The sequence below is a fragment of the Bos indicus x Bos taurus genome, chromosome 1 (assembly GCF_003369695.1).
Source record: "Bos indicus x Bos taurus breed Angus x Brahman F1 hybrid chromosome 1, Bos_hybrid_MaternalHap_v2.0, whole genome shotgun sequence".
NCBI lineage: Eukaryota > Metazoa > Chordata > Mammalia > Artiodactyla > Bovidae > Bos > Bos indicus x Bos taurus.
Genome location: NC_040076.1, coordinates 111,592,820 through 111,615,237, shown reverse-complemented (window position 1 = coordinate 111,615,237; position 22,418 = coordinate 111,592,820). Strand labels below are relative to the sequence as shown.

Sequence of the window (22,418 nt, the reverse complement as noted above, 5' to 3'; positions counted from 1 at the left end):
CATACTGTGTTCAAAACTCTCTGTGCTATCACTGTGAAAACCAAATGGAAATGAAACGATGTAAAAAAAAAATCATGAAACAGCATGAGGAACAAGGCAAAATGACCACTTATTCAACACATGAATGGAAAGGAATTCAGAGTAGACAATTGATTGAATAGGGGTTTGGAAGATTTAAGAAAAATGAGACTGGACACAAGTGAAGAATTTTGACATCTGAGTGATTTCCATCCTTGACTATTTCTGTTTAGAAATTGTATGTATTTATAGGCAAATATATTCTATTTCTTCTACTAAGCATGCATGTGTCTATAAATTATAAAGAGAAATTTCTGTCTCTGTCAGTAGAAAAGGATGATATACACAATTCTATAATTGTGTATAAGTTAGAAAATTCTGCCCCCCTCCCCAAAAAATGGATTGTACTTCAGGGAGAAAGAAACTGATCAACTCAGTAGTTACATAATAACTAAGTGGAAAGATCAAAGAGTATGCCATAAGGTAACAATCAGGATGATGATAATTATAGTACAGCAGCAGAAATTTGAACATTTACCAAATACCGACCACTATTAATCAAGGACTTTACATGTCAATTCACATAATCCTCACAGCATATGAGATTAGTCTACTATTATTCCCATTTTACAGATAATGGTAAAATGTACATGGGGCAAAATGAAATTTGAATGCAAGCAGTTTGGCCCAGAGATAAAGTTTTTAATCACAAACTTTTAACCACTGCTGGGAATTTGCAAAAGACTTGACTGAACAGACTGGTCTTCCCTTCTCCTGGGAGATGAAACTTCTAATTTACAATACAATTTTATGCCTTAATATGATCAGAGCTCAGGATTGGAATCTTCCTGTCACCAGGAGGTGATACACTAGGGCATGTGTGGCAAGATGAAGAGATGAAGTGGGGGAAAGGGTGACAAGAAGGCTCAGACCATAGGATGTAAAGCCCACAGCCCTCATCCCAGCACTGATGCTCCCTGTAGCTCTGTACCATCCAGGGCTCTTAAAGGGACCAGGGTGAACTCCTCCTGCCACACAGGCACTGCCTTGTTGATTAGAAAATGATCTCTGGGGTAGGATTTGAACTGGTGTTGTCAGGCCTTGTCACACGTACCTCTAGGCGCCAAATTGGCAGCTGGGAGGAGAGCCAGCAAAGGACAGTGGAAAAATGCTCCTAAGTGTGAATTTAGATTTGAAAAACATCCTCAGTCAGTGCATATATTCTGTGTTCAGACAATATGGACACCAACAGGACTCACTGAGGTTAATTAAATATGAAAAATGACATGATGAAACATCTGAGAAATATTTTTTTCTGGAAACAGAATTTGCAAATGAATTTAAAATCGGGTCAACTCAAAAGCCTGCAGAAGACATGGAGGTAGTAGATTATAATCGAGTAAAACAGAGCTGTTTCTTTTGAAGAGGCTTTATTTTCTTATTAAACACATAGACTATTCATCCCTTCCTCACAGAAATATGCTCTCTCCAACTTTGCTTTTAAAACACACAGCTCGTTGGGGCTATCTTTTGTTTTCCTGGCTTTGATGGGGAGACAGTCCCTCTCCTGTGGGACTTTCAGTAATGTAAGCATGATGATAAATGCAGACTGACAAATCCTGATAGTCAGGGAGACAAGAGGCAGTGGGTGGGAGACTGCGAAGATGCACAGCGCATGCGCACTGATGAGCTCAGGCTCCAGCGGCCGGTAGCTGCTTTTTACCAAGCAGATTGTGAGTCCTGTGTTTTCAGAGTTGCTGATTCTTCGTGAAAGACTGAAAACCTACATTTTTATATGAAGTATCTTGACCTTCCAGTATTTACTAAAACTTTCAAACTAGGTACAGACCTCCTTCTTAAAACACTTTCATCATCATCTCCATGACATTCTCCCAAGTTTCTTCCTCCTGTATCAGATACTCCTCATCTCCTTTTCTGGGTCCTCCTCTTTTCCCCATCATCTAAAATAAGGGTATCCCGGATCCCCTTCTCTGGTCTATCTACTTTCTCTACCTGGGCAACCTCACCCATCCCATGGCTTTCAGTCACCTGTGCCAGATTCCCAAACCCATACCCTAAGCTCTGCCTGTCACTCCGGACACTGTCACCTTGACATCTCCATATAATAGGAATCTCAAATTAAAGTGGCCAAGAGGGAGCTCTCCCCTCACCCATGCATGCCTTCACCTTCCCATCTCAGGGGATGGAACACCATCCACCAAGATGTTCAAAAACAGGAAAAAAAAAAAAAAAAAAGAAGCAGCAGCAGCAGCATTTGGAACTCTATGTATCTATGTGTGGTACAATTTCATGCTTCACTCACTTGTTCATGTTGTTTTAGGAGACTCTTTCGGCCCCTCCCTTGCCCTTTATATCAGGAAAATTCCTATTTATCCTTCAAGAATCAGTTCCAGCATCACCCCCAAGCAGGCTGATCACAAAATTTTCTGAGCCCAGTGCAAAATGAAAAAGTAGGCTTATTCAGTCACTCATCACACATTTGGCTACCCCAAGCCAAGGAACTGGAGCCTCTGCACAGGACATATTTGGAACCTCATTGAGGGTAAAAGAGAGGCCCCCATGAGCTGCCTAGACAAGAACACTATGGAACTGCCAACCCAGGCTGGGAACAAATGCCATCTTGCCCCACCCAAGACACAGTGGAGCACAAGCCCAGCCTTGACTCTCCTTGCCCCCATGCCTGGTCTCTGCTGGAGATGGAGGGTGATGGCAGTGTGCAGGCCTCTCCCTGCCAGGCTCACTGCTCCCTAGCTCCACCGGCCGAAGGCAGGCTGCTGAGAACCCCTCCTGGGGAGACAGGGAGGCAGCAGGTGAGACTGCATTGAGCGGGAGGCTCCAAGCCCTGGGCACGTGCCCCACTGTCCTTCATACAAAACACACGTATCAAAGATAAAGCTGCAGGATTAAGAATTTCGAAAGGGGGCCATACAGCATTAAACCCCAAGCATGAGCACTTCTGAGTGTTAGAACCTGAGATACTGGTGGTTTGTCCTTGAAACTGGTCCTGCCTCCAAGAAACGTTCTCTGACCTGTCCCCCCAAACCAAACTAGCCGCCCCTTTCTGTGCACCTTGCTTACCCCCATGTTTGCATGTATCACTCCATTTAGCCCACTGTGTTCCTTTATCTACTTTTTTGTCTGTTTCACAGAATATTTTGTAAACTTCATAAGGTCAAGGAATTTGGCTAAATCCTTTTTTCTTTTTAATTTCTAGGTCTCAGTATTGAAATTGCTTATCAGTAGACCTTTGATGAGGAGGGCATGGCAACCCACTCTAGTAGTCTTGCCTGGAGAATCTTATGGACAGAGTAGCCTGGCGGGCTACAGTCCATAGGGTCACAAAGAGTCAGACATGACTGAAGCAACTTAGCACACAATCACATAGACCTTTGATAGGTGTTCAAATGACCAGACACCTATACCAACTTGCTGAGCAAAAAAAGCCAATTTATACATGAACCTTGCTTGGCCCTGGCAACACCCCCACCATGGCTGTCTCCCTTGCATCCCAGCCCCACAACCCCAGCCACGGATCACACCTGATTCACAGTTTTACATCCCAACTACTATGGCCACTGCCACCACCATGAATCAGGAAGTTTCCACACACAGCTCCTACTGACAAGTAGAGATGACTACATTTGAACACTTACTAGAGGAGACCCACAGAGCTCTGGCTTCCTCAGGGAAGCTGGTAGAGGCTGGGTAACATAGCTGGAAAGGTGAGAAAGTTAACACCCTAAGGAGGCAGAATTCAACAAACAAAGGCAAGAAACAGAAAATAGTCAGCAGATAGCAGTCTTTCCTTCCCCTCCTGGACTGTTCTGAAGGGCAGTCATTTTATTTGGCCTCTTTGTCTCATAAGGTCAGGCAACCAGCTATGTTTGTTCTGACATCACAGCCAGCCTGCTATACTCCTCTTCATACTTTCTTTCCCTACTTCCTTACCTCTCTTTCCTTTTCTTCTCACTCTAACTTCCCTAGGACTGGGCCTCAATAAAACATTAGCACAAAAGCCATCCGCTCTGACAGTCTTCTCTAAGAACCTGAGAACAACTGTACCAGAGACAACTGTACCAGAAGTAGGGTAGTAATAGTAGGTGGCATGCTTTGGCGTGTGAATTACTAATGCTCTCACTTGGGGTTGATTGGGATGAGTGGAGGCTTAGGGTAAGATTGGGGATATCAAGTAGCTCTAACAACTGAATAAATTAGGGGTAATGCTAATTTTAGTACTTCTGTAGTGGTTAGCTACTTATGATGGCACTGAAATCCTAGATAGGTTCTGGCCAGTGACTGTCATTTTCAGGCATTTTGTGAAAGCCATAGATGCTTTTAAGGCAGGGAGTAATACCATATCATGAACACATTAAGAAAGAACCAGAGAAACATCTGTGGCGGTAGATCTTAAGGGTGTTGGACCCTCAAGTGGACCTGGAACGTACCACTGAACAGGAGAGACTTGTTGAAATGAGCAACTCATCCTTAAGTTGGAATTTAAAGTCCAGCAAGTCTTAATAATGTCCTAGTAAAATTTAATGTCTACCAGTCCTAATAGTTAGCTAAGATGACTCCATTAAGCCTGGATTCACAATGGCTCAGTAAGTTGAGGTGAGTTTGTGGGAACTTACTTGGCAGAGTAGTGAGAAAGGAATCAGAAGGCTCAGGAAAAAGAGAATATTAGAATGAAGACATGCAAACCCACCACCTGAGTGTATTCTCTAGGAGGGAACATGCCACCTGGGTGGGAGCTCTTAGTGGTCCTAAGATCAGCAGCTTTATCATCACCTAGGAACTTCTTTGAAATGAAAATTCTCAAGCCCCACTCCAGATCTACTAATGCAGAAATTCTGGGGATATGGGCCAACAATCTATGTTTGAATGAATCCTCTAATTTGCTAAAGTATGCTACAGTTTGAAGACCACTGACTAGTCTTTTGTTTGATTTATACAACCAAAAAGAATGGAAAACTGATGATCATAATGCTGCTGTCAGACACTGATGGAAAACTGTAATCCTCAGTTACTAGATCTAAGTCAGTTCACAGAGCCAGAGCCTGTTGATTAAAGGGAATGTAGGGTTCCCACAATGCCACCAGATCATGGCAAGTTTCTCTCTAACCTTTCCTCAAACTTGCCAGAGTAATTGTGCACTGCAGAAAAGGGAATTCCCAGAAATCTTTTTTTCTTTTTTTGCTGCACCATGCAGGACCTTCATTCCCCAGTTAAAGATTGAACCAGTGCCTGCTGCAATGGAAGTGCAGATTCTTAACCACTGGACAACCAGGGAAGTTCTAGACATCTTGAGGATGGTTAGAATGAGATCACAGCTGACAATATTAGAGAACCCACACCACCACCATGGTCTTCCAATTAAAAGGGAGACTTAGAGACCCCAGATTGTAAATGGTGTTTGGGTTCATCTTGCAATGGATCCAATAGTTCCAGGGACCCACTCTGTTGCTCTGTCTCTAGTCTCTGAATGCCTAATGGGATAGATACACTTAGAACTTGGCCCTTGGTTTCCTGACCTATGAATTAAGGAATAATATGATTTTAAAAGGTACAATGCACCTTCCATCCAGGCCAAGATAGTAAAATCAGGAGCCATATCTGCCAGGACAAATTGCAGAAATCAGTACCAAAAGACTTAAAAGATTCAATGATGGTGATTCCCATAATACATCTGTTCATTTCACCTACCAGGCCTTCTCCCCAAAACCATGTTGATCATGGTGGGTGCCAGTGGACTACTATAAATTTAAAATACTATTCCAATTACAGCTTCTACGCTAGATAGGAATTTTATGGGAGGAGATCAACTCAACCTCTGGCACTTCATTTGTGACTATTGTTTTGCTGAATGCTTTATGTCTGATTCTCATCAAAAGAGAGGATCAAAAGCAGTTCATCTTCATGTTGCAAGGACAGCAGTAAGTCTTCACTGTCTCTCTCTAGGTCTGGATCAATTTTCTGCTGTCTGTCAGGGTCTAGTCTATACTGATCTCCACCATCTTGCTTTTCTTCAGTGCATTGTGCCAGGCTTCTACACTGATTGACATTTTACTAATTGGACCTAATAAGGAGAACAGTCAAGTAATTCAAATGTCCTATTAAAACACAAATGTGTCAGAGGGAAGGCAGCAAGTCCTTGATGATCAAGGGGCCTGCAACATCAGTAAGATTTTTAGAGGTCCAGTGGTCTGGAATAGGAAGGGCCATACCCTCTGAAGTAAAGCAGGAGAGCCTAACAATGGCACATCAAGTAACTGTGCAGCTGAAGCGGCCCATCATGAGCTCAGTGTTAACAGAAACTCCCAGGAAAGGGTTGAGTGGACAAAAATGAACTATTACATGAAAGAAACAGTAGACTTAGGAAGACTCAAGTACTCCAGAAGATGCAAAAAATATGCCTGTTGGCCTTGATCTCCATATCACCTGCCTCTGTTGCATCAATGCCACTCTCTCAGCCACACCTATTCCCCATAACCAACTGATGGAGAAAGAAAGACCCTGAACTCAGGTCAAAGACAGTTTGTGATCACGGCCACATTACAGTCTCTCAGGAGTGACTCTGAAAGAATAGGCGTAGCCACAAAGAGACCTTCAACCAGAGAGACAGAATGACCTATTTTCTGAGCGCCGGTCAGTTTCTCTCCTTGCTAGATTCACTGCTTGTGCAATGGACTAATGAGCAAAGTGGCCATGGTGGTAGGCTCCGAACCTGTATGCGATTCCAGAAACAGGGACTACATGGAGTCCTGGCATAGGAGTGAGAAGCAGCTGCAGTGCCAAGAGGTGGCAGCAGCAACTGAAGGTGAGCAGGAGTTGGGTGGGCACCTGGCTGGGATCAGGAGGTGGTGAAGCACAGGATCCAGGTTCTGCAGCAGCAGGCTGATGAGAGAAAGCAGGATCCAACTGCTTTCCTCTCCAGTCTCCCCCCACACAGCAAAGCTTCAGGTGGTCTAATTTGTCAAACACAGCCTCTTGCCGGCATTGCCTGCTTACCAACTCCACTCCTGCCATGGGCAGGATTTGGGAAGGATTTTTTAACTTGCAACATCATCACCAAATGCAAAGAAACTCATTACATTTCCATTTCTTCTCAAGTCACCTTGCAAATACTGTCTTGAAAGCAGAGTGAAAACACTCAAGGACATAAAATGCTGCTTAAAACTGTCCCCGTAGAAGTGATCTCTTCTATTGCAAAGAGATGAAAAGGCAAATATTTCCAAGAGCTCTGGGTTCCCTACTCAACAGTCATCACATGAACTTCAATTTTGAAAAAAAAAAAAAAAAAATCACCAAGTGTTTAAAAATCTCCTTTAATTATATTTTCATGAATTCCAAGAAGAACATCATTGCAGTTAACATTACAAAAAAGCAAAGAGGGACATCTGAACATGCAATAAAAAATGGATTCACAGTGAAAATAATGTATGTTGGTACTAAAATAGAATTACTTGGCTCCCTGAAGGGAAAAGATTTCTTCTAATTATCTATATTCACTTGGGTTTTAGCATGAGAAAATATTTTTTTTCTTGAAAGCTTTGGGAAGTTTTCAATTTGTGCTACTGTCATTGTTAGCATATGCTGGAAGTCCTTCATCCTGAAAGCCATTATTTGCAGCCTATAATTTAATCAGAAAATTCAAAAATACAACAAATAGCTTGGCAACTGTGTTCTTGTTACATACAAAGCCATTAGCAAAAATATGTAACAAAATTTATGTAAAACAAACAATTTTGTCCTTATATACAGAAGTTTGCTTTATTCCTCAGACCCTCACACCTGGCTCTAAAATGAGAGGGTATGGTTGGGGGGTGGGGAGGGCGGCTACCCATCTCCTCTGAACTCTCCTTCTGGGTGGGGTAGAGAAATATTGAAAGGTAAGGTAGGTAACTTTTTAAATCTTCTTTTAACTGAGTTATAAAAATGCATCTGAGCTTCTCAATAAAGAAGGAAAACTAGGAAAGATGGTAATGGCTTTAAAATAAAGAATTCATCCCTTTGTCCTTTGTAAAAATCTCTTAGCAGAGAGTAAAAATGACTGTATTTGTGACCGTGAGCTGAGAGCACAGAGTAAAGAGCGTCTTGGTGAAGCATAGAACCCAAACTGCTGAGAAGTTTCACATCTAGGGCAAGCACATATATCATACCAATAGAGTTCACACCTCAGTGAGGAAAGATCAGAGATACACAGGAAATGTCACCCGGGTCTATATACAAACGCAAAAAGAACACACGGAGTCAAAAGGAGGCTGTAATACGAGTTTAAAAATACATCTGAAAATCATCTCAAAGCCAAGGACCATATTTCCTAAAAACTCAGACATTCTACAGAATATCTTATTAACAGTGAAAATGCAGCTTTATGTAATTCACAGTCTCAAAAGAAAATAAATTTCTGGTTTATCATCACTGCTGGGTTCGGTCTGCAGAACAGAATGATGTGAACAGAACCTGTCGACATGGCCGGAGCGCAGGGCTGCACATGCGCCCTCGGGGATGCCGCGGCCCTCCAAGCTGCCGCCCTTGGCGCTCCGCAGGTAGCCCGCGATGTAGGAACCGGTGGAGTGCCTGTTCCCTGTGGGGGCCGGCGCGCACGGCTTGCTTCGAAGAACCACTCCTCCCACAGTGCTGGGGTTCACACTCTTCTGCCTGTTGGCTTCCTGCTTCTCCTTGGCACGACTAGCAATATTGCGCACTCTGCTCTGACTTCTGGATGACAACTTTCTGACCAAGGCCCTGGGGAATTGATTGGCATCTTGCTTGGAGTACAGCACTTGGCAGCCATCTTCCTGGTCAAAGGACACAAGTTTCCGCAGCTGCTCGGTCAGGGCATCCATAGGCTCTAACGACTTTGTTTTTACAGTCATGCCCTTCTTGTCTCTGATGCCAGTGGTAACGAAGCTCTTACTAATACACTGGTACTTGCTTTCAAAATTACAGGCGATGTCCTCTGATGTTAAGTCCCCAAGACTTTTGGATTTGCACGGACTGGACAGCTTCAGAGCAGAGTGTGTGGACTGCTCCGGGGCAGGGGCATGCAAGTCATGAGCACAAGGCAGGGGCCCAGAGGTCTGGTTCGTTTTTGCATCTGAATTTGAGAAGTGATTATGCATAAACCCAGCACCCTGATAGGCTAGATGAGAGATATTTTGATTTTTGACATCTTGAGTATTGTTGAATATTTCAGAGACAGAAGGGTGGAGAGTCTCTTTACAGTAGCCATTTCTCAAGCCTCTTTGAAAATGTTCCACTGCAGCTGGACTGTATTTCACTTTTAAAGGAGAAGTGAGGTGACTTGTGCCCTCTCTCCTATATTCATAGGTTGTTAGGGACAGATTTTCTGAGTCTCCATCCATTTCTACGAGACTGCTCTCCCCAGAATTTAAACTGAGAGTAGGAGCAGCTATTACATCCTCCAGTGTCAAGTCAGTGGAAGTGGCAGGGCTGGGGTTCTTCAGGATTTCCCAGTCTTTCCCATGGGTGGGACTTTCTGGTAACCAGCAGTGAGAAGTATTAGAGGACTGAGGCAGGTTGTTTTCTATGGCCCCAGTCATGGCCTTCCCAGAAAGGTCATTGTCTGGTTTCATTTTAGAGACAGGAGTGCACATAGTTTCACCAACAGCTGTGTGTGTTGAACATTCACAGGTCTCGTGTCCAGAGAGTGCAATCTGCTCAGGAGACGAGCACAGGAAGGATGACTTGGGTTTTCCATTGGAAAAGCCAGGCTTGAAGGGCATTTTTAGGTCCATGGTGGGCACAGGAGGATGGCCCGACATCACACTGGGGCTCTGAAGATGAGAAACAACTGTAGGGTTAGCCTGGTTGCCGGTCTCATCAAACTGGCCAATCAGTGCTGAGATGGAACTGCCAGGCTCATTCTCATTTGTTAAAGTGACATTGTCAATAAGGTGGGAAATTTCACTCTCCTGGAGAATTGCAGTGGAATGTAAGTCTGGTGCATCAGAACAGAGTGTAGAGACGTCTGACAAAGAAAAGGATGTTGCAGCTCTGCCCTTATCCCAGTTACCTTCCAGCTTCTTAATCTCCAGATTGCTTTGAGAAAGGATGCTTCCTGACAATGTGCTTTTCCCTACCACGAAGCCCCCAGCATTCCCATTTTCCTTGGTTTTCACACCACATAGATCTTTTGATGGGCTAACTGCAGGATCATGAGCCAAATGCTGCCTTGGAGAGAGGGATCTGCTGAGGCACTGATGTTCCCAGCAATCACTTAACATGTTTGATTTGGTTCTCCCACCCTTTGGACCTGGCACTAACTGTTCTGTGATTGACAAGTTGGCAGTAGAAACAGCAGAGTTCCCTTGGCTGATGTCTTTGTGGATGAGAGCGCTGGAGGAAGAGGATAACTTTTTGTTGAAATTTGGAAGATGCTGGTCTTTTACACTTGCCTTCCCATCTCTCCTGGCATCCTTATCTTCTGCTGAATGAAACAAACAATATTTTAAGTGACATATATCACTTTATATAGGACCTGCAAACACTCATGTTTGCCTTCAGACAGACAAATGGAAAATGTAAATCTGTTACATTGTGACAGAATCATGGATTGCATAGATTTGCAACAAAGTGTCTGTGTGATGAATAAATGGTAAAATATATTTATATAGTTTCACTGGAGCCTCCCTTTGAATAGCTATTACATCAGCTAAGGATGTAATATTCATTGTAAAAAAAAATGTCAATGAGTTACCATACTTTTACAGTGAAGATTACCTTAAGTTGTTTCCTATTCAGATTTGTACTACACAGAAGCATGGCAATAAAAACAGAACAAGACAGCTCTGTTAAACAAAGTATTGTGGTAACTGTAAGCAAGATACAAAAACAAACAAAAAAACCCACAAATCATTTTGAAAAACATTTTGGCAAAAGACTTAATTTGACCATTTAATTTCAAAACCAAATTGGAAGTGCAATAAATGCATTAGAATATCAATATCTGTTGACTTCAAAATGTAAAAATAAAGACTTGGTCACCAATTCTATGGCATTGCTAATATCTAATTTCCCATTGATCATATTTTTTGGAGTTTAAATACATAAATTTCATATTTCATTCTCCCCTAAAAAAGGCAGCAAGATCTTGGGCAGAAGAAGGAAAACTTTAAAAAAATACACAATTTAAATTAATTCAGGGTAACCCATCCTGTTTAGTATACTGTTAAGACAATATTAGGTGTGCTAATATTTTTACTCACATTATTTTAATAGCACTTTATGCTTTCAGTTATGAAAATTGAAAAAGAATATACTTAACTTATTATTTTCCTAACTAAAAAAATCATCATAAAAACTTGATTAACCCCAAAATTATAAGGAAAAATATAAATATTATATGGTGTTATCACTCAGATAGATACTGTAAGCTTTTATAAAATTATGTATACAATTTTGTATTGTGAATTTTTTCCACTTAATTTTTCTTCTACATGGTAACTTGAATCATTGCATGGTTATGTATTGCTCTATATTTACAAGTTTTATATTTATGTATTACTAAATATATTATGCTATATATATATGAATAACTTATATAAAGTTCCTGTTTTTTAAATGCAAGAAAGAAATATCAACTATTGCTTTCTAACTCACCTAAATAGTATTAGCATCTTAATTGTGGTTTTAACGGGATTAATTATTACCATTTTTTGCTTTATTTCCCTCCCCAAATGGACTTTATTTATAGTTTACTTCCCCCAAAGTGGAGTTTTAAAATAAATTTTAAAGCATGTATTCATCTCTTTTCCAATACTACTCTTAGCAACATTTCAAACATTAAACTCCCCTTTTCTCCTTCACAGAAGCCATTGAAAAATTGATTTGTCCTCCTATCATATCTGACAATAAAAATCGATAAGTGGTATTCATGAGAAAAGAAATCACTGAAATTAGACTGCATGATGAAAGAATTCTGCTAAAAGGAACAGGGATCACCTTCTACTGTTTGAGGTGATTCTGATTTAATTAAAACGTATCTGTTGCAGAGACATCAAATGCATACAGTTTTGGCACTTGAATTATCTAAAATAGGGTGGGGGAGGAGTCACTGATACAAGGACAGAGCTCTTCGGTACCGTGTAAAACAGATACCACTCTTTATCAAGTTCTCAAGTGAACCATTATGCTCACATTAGAGGAAAAGATAGGTAACACCTGGTCCCTGTGCCTGAGGAGTTTATAACTGGACAGGAGCTACAGACATGCTTCCTTCCCTGCCCACATCCAGGGGAGGGAAACAGAGGCCACAGGAAAACATCAAATAAGCTCCCTCTTGAGGAAGCAGAGATTTCTCAAGTGAAGAAAGTGGCTTACTTTTAACAGCTGGCGTTTCCTCTTTCTCCATAAACATTTCCAATTGTGGAAACATGTTGCATAGTGAGAAAGAAATACAACTAAACTACACCTCAGAAAAGTCAATATAATTCTATTCCTCCTCAGAAAATCAGTAACTATGGTACCCGCTAAGAAAACCATTCTCCCTGCTCATAGTTTGCCGGTTTCACCTCCCTCTGTTGTACCTCATAGGCCCATACGCTCTCCACCATCGCCCCTGGTCCCTCACTGTCGACTTCAGATGTCAACGTTATTTTGAGGCTGTAGGTGACTAGGAAATTGCTCTTCCAGCACCCTCTCGCCAAAGTTTAAAATCTGGTCTAAAAGGTAACACTGTAATGTAATTACCTATTTTTCAGAATATTTTACTTTGACTACAAAATGCCAACCATGTTATCATGGTAATTAGGGACACCAAAATGTGTCTTAAAATGGTGTATTCTCAGAGAAACTTAAAGCATCTTACCCTGAGAGTTTTCCTTTCCTTCAGTGTCTTTTGTGGTTTCAGATACAGGCAGCGACAGAGCCCCAAGAAGACTTCTGTCAACAGGCATAGAGACAGGGCGCGCTTGCAAACTCCGCGTGGTCCTTCTCAGGACCCCATCTTGATCTCTTGCAGCCTCAGAAACAGAATCCTTCATCTCTACCATTTCTTGGAAGCCCATTTTGCTCTTTTTTCTGCCTTTGGCCGGAGCGCTGGCTGTGCGTCGCAGAATCTTATCTCCAATCGATCGCTTCCGAGTGTAATGGCAAGTGTTTTCTGAAGAATTGTGTCTGGGATTCTTATTGAACAGCCCCTTCAAACCTTGGAGCTGTCTGTTCTGAAGACACAAAAGGACCAAGCAGAAGTTAAGCAAATACCACTGTGTCAACCACTTGCCTCTCAAGTGACATCTGCATGAAAAATGGATAGAAAACGAAATCTCACAGCCACTGAAGAATATTCAAACCAAGAAAACGGCAGCACACAGCACGTTTGCACTACATCATGCATGTCTCATCAACCTGACTTTGGGAGGAAGGCAGCCTCCCATTTTCACAACCAAGCTTGCCCACGAGTTTCCTGCCCAAAGAAGGTAGGACAAGGTGGTAGAAAGAGTTTCCACAGTGAACAGACTGTTATGAACTTGAGCCTCCTTAAAGCAACAGACGCAAGTTTCAAAGTGGTAAGCAGGACGATGGAGCGATGTGAGAGAGCATGCCGCCATGACCACTGATAGAAACACGCCAGCCAGAACCAAACACCATGCTGAGAAACTACCTTTGTAGCTCCTAGAAAGTGCAATATAGTGTAACTGGGGTTGAGTATTAAAGGGCTCCACTGCAAGGGGGGAAAAAAAGCACAACAAAACACAATTGGGCCTCATTCAAGAAGGTTGCACAAGTAAAACCAGAAGATGATACAACACATATGCTCTGTAAACCCTTTCTCCCACTTTGAATTTTTAGTTGCAGGTTTCATTCATTGCTCAGTTCACTACCACCACATTGTGGTTTATGCCTCTCAATGCAAACACACCTTGAAGGTAATAAATGACTTACACTATACATGGACATTTACGTAGGAGAGAGACATAAGCCCTAGAGAACACATTCTCTTTCCTGTTATTTCTGGCTCAAGTTTTAAACAAATTCTGAATTTTATTATTTCCTTCAAGCATGTGAAATGCTAGAGATGGTGCTTAGTTTGCCTGGGATTCCTAAGAAATTCAAGAATCACTTTTTGATAATTTACATTTGTGTATGTTTAGGCCAGAGGAGAGATCTCAGCAAGCAGCACAATCTAGGACTGAACACAAGAAGACATAAAACTTTACCACTCTTAGAAATTAGGATCCTCACCCTTCCCAACTGACGGATGTGAGAATAAACACATACTTCCTATTTCAGGGCAAACTGGTCTACTCCCTACCAGTCAGATTGTAGTCTTTTTAATATTAATATTAGCTGACATTTCTGAGCATTTACTATGTGCCAGGCAGCTTCTTAAAGATAAAGTATTTGTTCATGAAGTAGGTACAGATAAGGAAGCAGAAGCACAGAGAATGTATAAACCTCTGTATAATAAATGTATAAACCTCCTCTGGAGGAGGAGCCCCAGACCTTCTGATATGCTGACCTTCTGATAAAGAGCACCAGACACTCCTGGGCCAGAGGCCCTCCGAATCACATCTAGTCCTGAAAATGGTTCCAGTCACTAAATCCCCAGTGACTTGGCGTTACCAGACGAGAGCCTATAGATATGTAAACCTCAAGTGAGCTCCACAGTGAAGAAACTGTCATTGGGAGAGAGCCCGAAGACACTGGTACGGTCTCTTCCTTTTAAGTTCAGTGGGTGGCTTTTAATTCATTCATGATTTTTAGGTTTCCGGTTAAATACATGACACTTGAATGAATGCATCCTGTCTAGAACTGGCTGGGATCACAACCCAGTTAGTACAGGTAATTCAAACATCTGAGACTACATTTCCAACTGCAGCCAGCTGAGTCTTTTTTTTAAGGATTATAATAAAATTCAAACATGTAACTCCAGCTTGACTGTTTTAGTCAAACAAATGATTGCCTGAGAGAGTAATAGTTTTCTCAGGTCTGTTAAGCCCAGCAAGGGCCACTGGGTGGAGGGGACATGTACACACCCCTAAACAGAGAAAGGAGCACATGAATGAGGACCTCAGGGCAGGAGAGCACATGGAGCATGGCGTGGGCTGGCCTTCTTAGAGTTTCCTTTCAAAAAATTTTGTCGAGGTTTACGTTCCTTTTATGCAATGAATTAAAAACTTTGTTAGGGACAATATTATTGTTGCATGTGACTTTAAGCCCTGTGATCATTCTCACCTTTCCATAGATTTCATTGATTGTTATGTGGACAAATATAGATGCTTCTGTCAGTCCTTCCAAGTAGACATGCCGGTAGCCTGATAAAAGAGAAGTAGTTACCTTTTAGTTGAACTCATGTTTGGCTTTTCCATGGGTGAAATAGAATTAAATACCTGACTTTACAATAGTTATATTAACACTCACATTATCATATAACACATACTTTATATATCATATATGCCATGTATCGTGTATACTGCATATCACATCTTCCAAAGAACAAGGAATGGTCTAGAGAGAAAAGTTCAGCCAGAATTACCAGGCACCAAGCTGCTGAAGGTCACAGTTCTTTGCCCAACAAAGTCTCGTCCAATTGGATCATGATCCCACACGAGGAACCGGACCAAAGCTATTTCTGGCATGTGTACTGTAAATGTCAGGGTTTCTTCCCATACAGGGTTAAATCCTGAGAGAAATAGGAAAAAACAAATTGAAAAAGCAAAAGCGGTTGGCTAAAAATTATTTAGCGGCAACATCTGCAAAGCAGACAGTGAAAATTGCTTGCAATGGTTATTAAACTGGTGAAGACAACAGAGCCACCCCAGGATGCCTTACTGAAATAAAGCCTTGGAACTTACCCCCACTGCTAGAAAATAATTGGTAAGAAAATTGCCTGTAAATTATTACATCAATTCTAATAATCCTTGAAGCAAAACTGCATTGTAGAGAAGGCTCTTTTAGACAATATTTAAAATGTTTCAGTAAGCTCAAAAAGCATCTATAGTAGTGAGCTAAGAATACTGTTTTAGCAAAAACAATAAAGAATGATTCCTCTCCCCCACCCCTACCCCACCCCAATAAAGCGATGCTTCTCACCCACCAAGATGTTTGCTGTTATCATCACCAGCAAGCATTCTGTAAGGTTTCAATGTTATTGTACAAATGTTGTTGTTGTCACTGTTTAATTTTTCAGTTGTGTCCAACTCTTTCGTGACCCTGTAGACTGTAGCCCACAGGCTCCTCTGTCCATGGGATTTCCCAGGCAAGAATACTGGAGTAGTTGCCATCTCCTTCTCCAGGAGATCTTCCCAACCCAGGGATTGAGCCCTTGTCTCCTGCATTGCAGGTGTATTCTTTACTGCTAAGCCACCAAGGGAGACCCACTATACATATACTATCCTATTTAATTCTTATGGCAATCCTCTAAGGGTGGTAGGGCAGGGGTTCTTTCCCTAACTGATGAAAAAATATACATTACTGACTTTCAAAAATATGTAGCTCTTACAAAAAATATACAAGTAATCCATGCTCATTTTTTAACACAGGAAATATAATGCTCATGTTATACTTGAGAAAACAGATATTCAGAGGAAATAATGTGCCTAATGTCATACACTAGTGACAGAGCCAAGTGAGATGAGGCCCTGTTGACTCCCAGAGGCATCTCATGAAGCAAGACCTTAATACAAGAAAGATGATATATTTTCATAGGTACTGAAAAAAAATAGGAAAAGCATATAATTTAACTAAAATTCTATAAGCCAAAAACATTTCTTTCTTGGTAAAATTCTCCCAGATGAATTAATTAAATAGATAAAAATTCAAGTACTCTATAAGTTTGTTTTTCTTTTCTAAAACTGAAAATCAGTGTTATTAAACATATGTATTAAGGAGGCATCAGCCACTTAACCCTAATGCCTTAGCTAATGAAATAATTATGGACTTAAAATCATTGAGATGTCCCTCCTGAACAAGAGAATTCATACTTTTTGTTGATTTAGTGATGACATCTCAATTACTTCTGAGACTAAAAAAATTCATTGAGCATTGGTAGGAAAATGCAGTATGGGAACCTTACTTACTTTAAGCATGTTATTTCCTAAGTAACAAGTTTCTACTACTCTTGAACCCTCAAATCACTTTCTTTAAACTCCTCTGAAAGCCTATCTCAGTTCAATTCAGTTCAGTCGTTCAGTCGTGTCTGACTCTTTGCGACCCCAGGAACTGCAGCACGCCAGGCCTCCCTGTCCATCACCAACTCCCGGAGCTCACTCAAACTCATGTCCATTGAGTCGGTGATGCCATCCAGCCATCTCATCCTCTGTCATCCCCTTCTCCTCCTGCCCCCAATTCCTCCCAGCATCAGGGTCTTTTCCAATGAGTCAGCTCTTCGCATGAGGTGGCCAAAGTATTGGAGTTTCAGCTTCAGCATCAGTCTTTCCAATGAACCTCTTGACGTTCTACCCCTTCTCCAGGTGATCTTCCCAATGCAGGGACTGAATCCAGGTCTCCTGCATTGCAGGCAGATCTTTATCGTCAGAGCCACCAGGGAAGCCCACACAGACATGTTTTTCATTTTTGGTGCAAATTCTACCTCTAGAGCATCTTTATTAAAAGTGAACAGAGATCTTACCATTGTCATCTACCACACGAGTTTGATCTTTAGAACAATCTACTGGCAATCCAATAATTTCAACTTCAACAAAAGGATCGATGATCTATAAAAAGATTAAAAGCATTAGTTATTACCACTGATACATTTCTACACATATGTTAATTGAAGAATATTAGCCAAAATGTCATATATCAACAGCAATCCACTTAGGTGCTTACTAAGAAAAATTGTTTCAGGTGCAACAGAGGCAGATATGAGGCATGAAAGAAAAAAGATTACATTGTTATTTACCAATATCTACTAATGCTACACAAACTTTATCCAATGAATCTATGACTCTAGTTGAGGTTATGTACCCAACAGAAATGAGAGCTTCTGTCTATGCAAAAATGCTCAGAGCAGGTGAATTCATAATAGCCACACACTGGAAACAAATTAAATGTCCATAATGAGTTGGATGGATAAATGGTGGAATATTCATTTAATAAAACTATAGAACAATGAAAAGATAACAAAGTTCTCTACATAACCAAATAGTGGAACAAGTCATAAAAGGGTATATATTTATTTACATATATAAGTGAAAAAGAACTAAAGAGCCCCTTGATGAAACTGAAAGAGGAGAGTGAAAAAGTTGGCCTAAAGCTCAACATTCAGAAACTAAGATCATGGCATCTGGTCCCATCACTTCATGGCAAATAGATGGGGAAACAGTGGAAACAGTGGCTGACTTTATTTTTTTGGGCTCCAAAATCACTGCAGATGGTGACTGCAGCCATGAAATTTAAAGACGCTTACTCCTTGGAAGGAAAGTTATGACCAACCCAGACAGCATATTAAAAAGCAGAGACATTACTTTCTCAACAAAGGTCCATCTAGTCAAGGCTATGGTTTTTCCAGTAGTCATGTATGGATGTGAGAGTTGGACTATAAAGAAAGATGAACACCAAAGAATTGATGCTTTGAACTGTGGTATTGGAGAAGACTCTTGAGAGTCCCTTGGACTGCAACGAGATCCAACCAGTCCATCCTAAAGATCAGTGCTGGGTGTTCACTGGAAGGACTGATATTGAAGCTGAAACTCCAGTACTTTGGCCACTTGATGCAAAGAGCTGACTCATTTGAAAAGACCTTGATGCTGGGAAAGACTGAGGGCAGGAGGAGAAGGGGATGACAGAGGATGAGATGGCTGGATGGCATAACCAACTCAATGGACATGGGTTTGGGTAGACTCCAATATTTGATGATGGATAGGGAGGCCTGGCGTGCTGCGGTTCATGGGGTCGCAAAGAGTCTGACACGACTGAGTGACTGAACTGAACTGATGTATATATAAGGGTCTATTTACATATATGTCAGAGTCTATTTACATAATGTTTAAGCACAGACTAAATCAATCTATTGTGATTGGGCTGGTATTTGATGGAAGGAGCAGAGGCTTAGGAGTAGATATTGACTGAGAAGGTGTACGGAAGCCTTCTGGGGGTGCTGGATATGTTCTATCTTGATCTGGGTACATAATAATTAATCAAGTTATCCACACTTGTGCAATGTAACATAGTTAAATCAATTGAGTACTATGATGCAAATTTTAAAATATTTAAAAAGGTGAAAAATATGAGGGAATTCCCTTGTGGTCCAGTGGTTCCACTGCAGGGAACTAAGATCTCACATGCCAGGTAGCACGACCAAAAAAAACCTTTACCTCCCCCACATCCCTGTCCTCTGGGGGAGGAATCTTCCTTTGTTGGCCATTTGTAAGCTCTCTTTTGTCATTCCAGTACCAGATAAGGAGCAATGAAGGAATAAAATCCTAAAGGACCCAGAAAGGAGGGAGTTACTAACTCTGGGAAAACAATGTTTTAGGAGTTTGGAGAGTAAGAAAAATACAGTTTGGGAAGGGCAGTGTCAGAGAATATAAGATAGAGGTCTGATGGAAGAACACTTTGAGACAGATGGATAGACATATTTTTGGTTTACTAAATAAGTCAGCTAAAGTTTACACATTTTGAATTAATTCTTTGCAAACAGAAGTTTTTCCTTAGAATAGAACCATATGGTAAAACTGTACCACTGGAGGTCTTGGATTTGGGGGCAGTTAATAAATATGACCATTCAAGTACTGCATTTCGGGATTCTTTTTTTGACCATGATGGCTACTCCATTAGGAGACAGGGATCAAGACCATCCCCAAGAAAAAGAAATGCAAAAAAGCAAAATAGCTGTCTGAGGAGGCCTTACAATAGCTGTGAAAAGAAGACAAACAAAAAGCAAAGGAGAAAAGGAAAGATATAAGCATCTGAATGCAGAGTGCCAAAGAATAGCAAGGAGAGGTAAGAAAGCCTTCCTCAGCAATCAATGCAAAGAAATAGAGGAAAACAACAGAATGGGAAAGACTAGAGATCTCTTCAAGAAAATTAGAGATACCAAGGGAACATTTCATGCAAAGATGGGCTCGATAAAGGACAGAAATGGTATGGACCTAACAGAAGCAGAAGATATTAACAAGTGGCAAGAATACACAGAAGAGCTGTACAAAAAAGATCTTCATGACCAAGATAATCACAATGGTGTGATCAATGACCTAGAGCCAGACATCCTGGAATGTGAAGTCAAGTGGGCCTTAGAAAGCATCACTATGAACAAAGCTAGTGGAGGTGATGGGATTCCAGTTGAGCTATTTCAAATCCTGGAAGATGATGCTGTGAAAATGCTGCACTCAATATGCCAGCAAATTTGGAAAACTCAGCAGTGGCCACAGGACTGGAAAAGGTCAGTTTTCATTCCAATCCCAAAGAAAGGCAATGCCAAAGAATGCTCAAACTACCGCACAACTGCACTCATCTCACACGCTAGTAAAGTAATGGTCAAAATTCTCCAAGCCAGGCTTGAGCAATATGTGAACCGTGAACTTCCAGATGTTCAAGCTGGTTTTAGAAAAGGCAGAGGAACCAGAGATCAAATTGCGAACATCTGCTGGATCATGGAAAAAGCAAGAGAGTTCCAGAAAAGCATTTATTTCTGCTTTATTGACTACGCCAAAGCCTTTGACTGTGTGGATCACAATAAACTGTGGAAAATTCTGAAAGAGATGGGAATACCAGACCACCTGACCTGCCTCTTGAGAAATCTGTATGCAAGTCAGGAAGCAACAGTTAGAACTGGACATGGAACAACAGACTGGTTCCAAATAGGAAAAAGAGTATGACAAGGTTGTATATTGTCACCCTGCTTATTTAACTTATATGCAGAGTACATCATGAGAAACGCTGGGCTGGATGAAGCACAAGCTGGAATCACGATTGCCGGGAGAAATATCAATAACCTCAGATATGCAGATGACACCACCCTTATGGCAGGAAGTGAAGAGGAACTAAAGAGCCTCTTGATGAAAGTGAAAGAGGAGAGTGAAAAAGTTGGCCTAAAGCTCAACATTCAGAAAACTAAGATCATGACATCTGGTCCCATCAGTTCAGTTCAGTTCAGATGCTCAGTCGTGTCCGACTCTTTGCGACCCCATGAATCGCAGCACACCAGGCCTCCCTGTCCATCACCAACTCCTGGAGTTTATTCAAACTCATGTCCATCGAGTCAGTGATGCCATCCAACCATCTCATCCTCTGTCATCCCCTTCTCCTCCATCCCTCAATCCCTCCCAGCATCAGAGTCTTTTCCAATGTGACAACTCTTCACATGAGGTGGCCAAAGTACTGGAGTTTCAGCTTCAGCATCATTCCTTCCAAAGAACACCCAGGACTGATCTCTTTTAGAATGGACTGGTTGGATCCCTTGCAGTGCAAGGGACTCTCAAGAGTCTTCTCCAGCACCACAGTTCAAAAGCATCAATTCTTTGGCACTCAGCTTTCTTCACAGTCCAACTCTGATATCCATACAAGACCACTGGAAAAACCATAGCCTTGACTAGATGGACCTTTGTTGGCAAAGTAATGTCTCTGCTTTTGAATATGCTATCTAGGTTGGTCATAATTTTCCTTCCAAGGAATAAGCATCTTTTAATTTCATGGCTGCAATCACCATCTGCAGTGATTTTGGAGCCCCCCAAAATAAAGTCTGACACTGTTTCCACTGTTTCCCCATCTATTTCCCACGAAGTGATGGGACCAGATGCCATGATCTTAGTTTTGTGAATGTTGAGCTTTAAGGCCAACTTTTTCACTCTCCTCTTTCACTTTCATCAAGAAGCTTTTTAGTTCCTCTTCACTTTCTGCCATAAGGGTGGTGTCATCTGCATATCTGCGGTTATTGATATTTCTCCCAGCAATCTTGATTCCAGCTTGTGCTTCTTCCAGCCCAGCATTTCTCATGATGTACTCTGCATATAAGTTAAATAAGTAGGGTTCATGGCAAATTTAACGAGCCAAGACGAGAGGAAAACTGTATTTTCATTTTCATTTTCCATAAAGCACAAATAGTAGAATATTAGTACTATAACTTTGTGTCTGACAGAAATCACAGATGTTTAAGTCACATTACGGTCGTGACAGAAATCTCTATGTCACCCATACTCATCTAATAGTTATTCAACCCCTCTCTAGATCCTGCTATTTATTGCACACATAGTTGTATGTCACAACTTCTTTCTAATATATTGATAAGTTAATTTCAATATAATTAGCTTCCTAATGGAGAAGGCAATAGCAACCCACTCCAGTACTCTTGCTTGGAAAATCCCATGGATGGAGGAGCCTGGTAGCCTGCAGTCAATGGGGTCACTACGAGTTGGACACGACTGAGCATCTTCACTTTCACTTTTCACTTTCATGCATTGGAGAAGGAAATG

At 41.3% G+C, this 22,418-nt stretch overlaps 1 protein-coding gene across 9 annotated transcripts in view; it reads right to left on the bottom strand.

The window, feature by feature from the left end:
* Positions 1-7,348: 7,348 nt before the first annotated feature.
* Positions 7,349-22,418, bottom strand: part of PLCH1 (phospholipase C eta 1) — a 253,565-nt gene continuing 238,495 nt past the window's right edge. For 4 of the 9 annotated variants that reach the window (XM_027543005.1, XM_027543022.1, XM_027543012.1 and 1 more), the window contains 6 exons: positions 17,636-17,720; positions 15,542-15,688; positions 15,241-15,320; positions 13,667-13,726; positions 12,872-13,226; positions 7,349-10,492 (listed from right to left, as the gene is read on the bottom strand). In XM_027543005.1, coding sequence (XP_027398806.1) covers positions 8,421-10,492; positions 12,872-13,226; positions 13,667-13,726; positions 15,241-15,320; positions 15,542-15,688; positions 17,636-17,720 — 2,799 coding nt within the window. In that variant the 3' untranslated portion in view covers positions 7,349-8,420. Of the gene's footprint in view, positions 10,493-10,785; positions 10,814-12,871; positions 13,227-13,666; positions 13,727-15,240; positions 15,321-15,541; positions 15,689-17,635; positions 17,721-22,418 lie in introns of all 9 variants that reach the window. The other 5 variants (XM_027543071.1, XM_027543077.1, XM_027543032.1 and 2 more) reach the window with 5 other exon arrangements.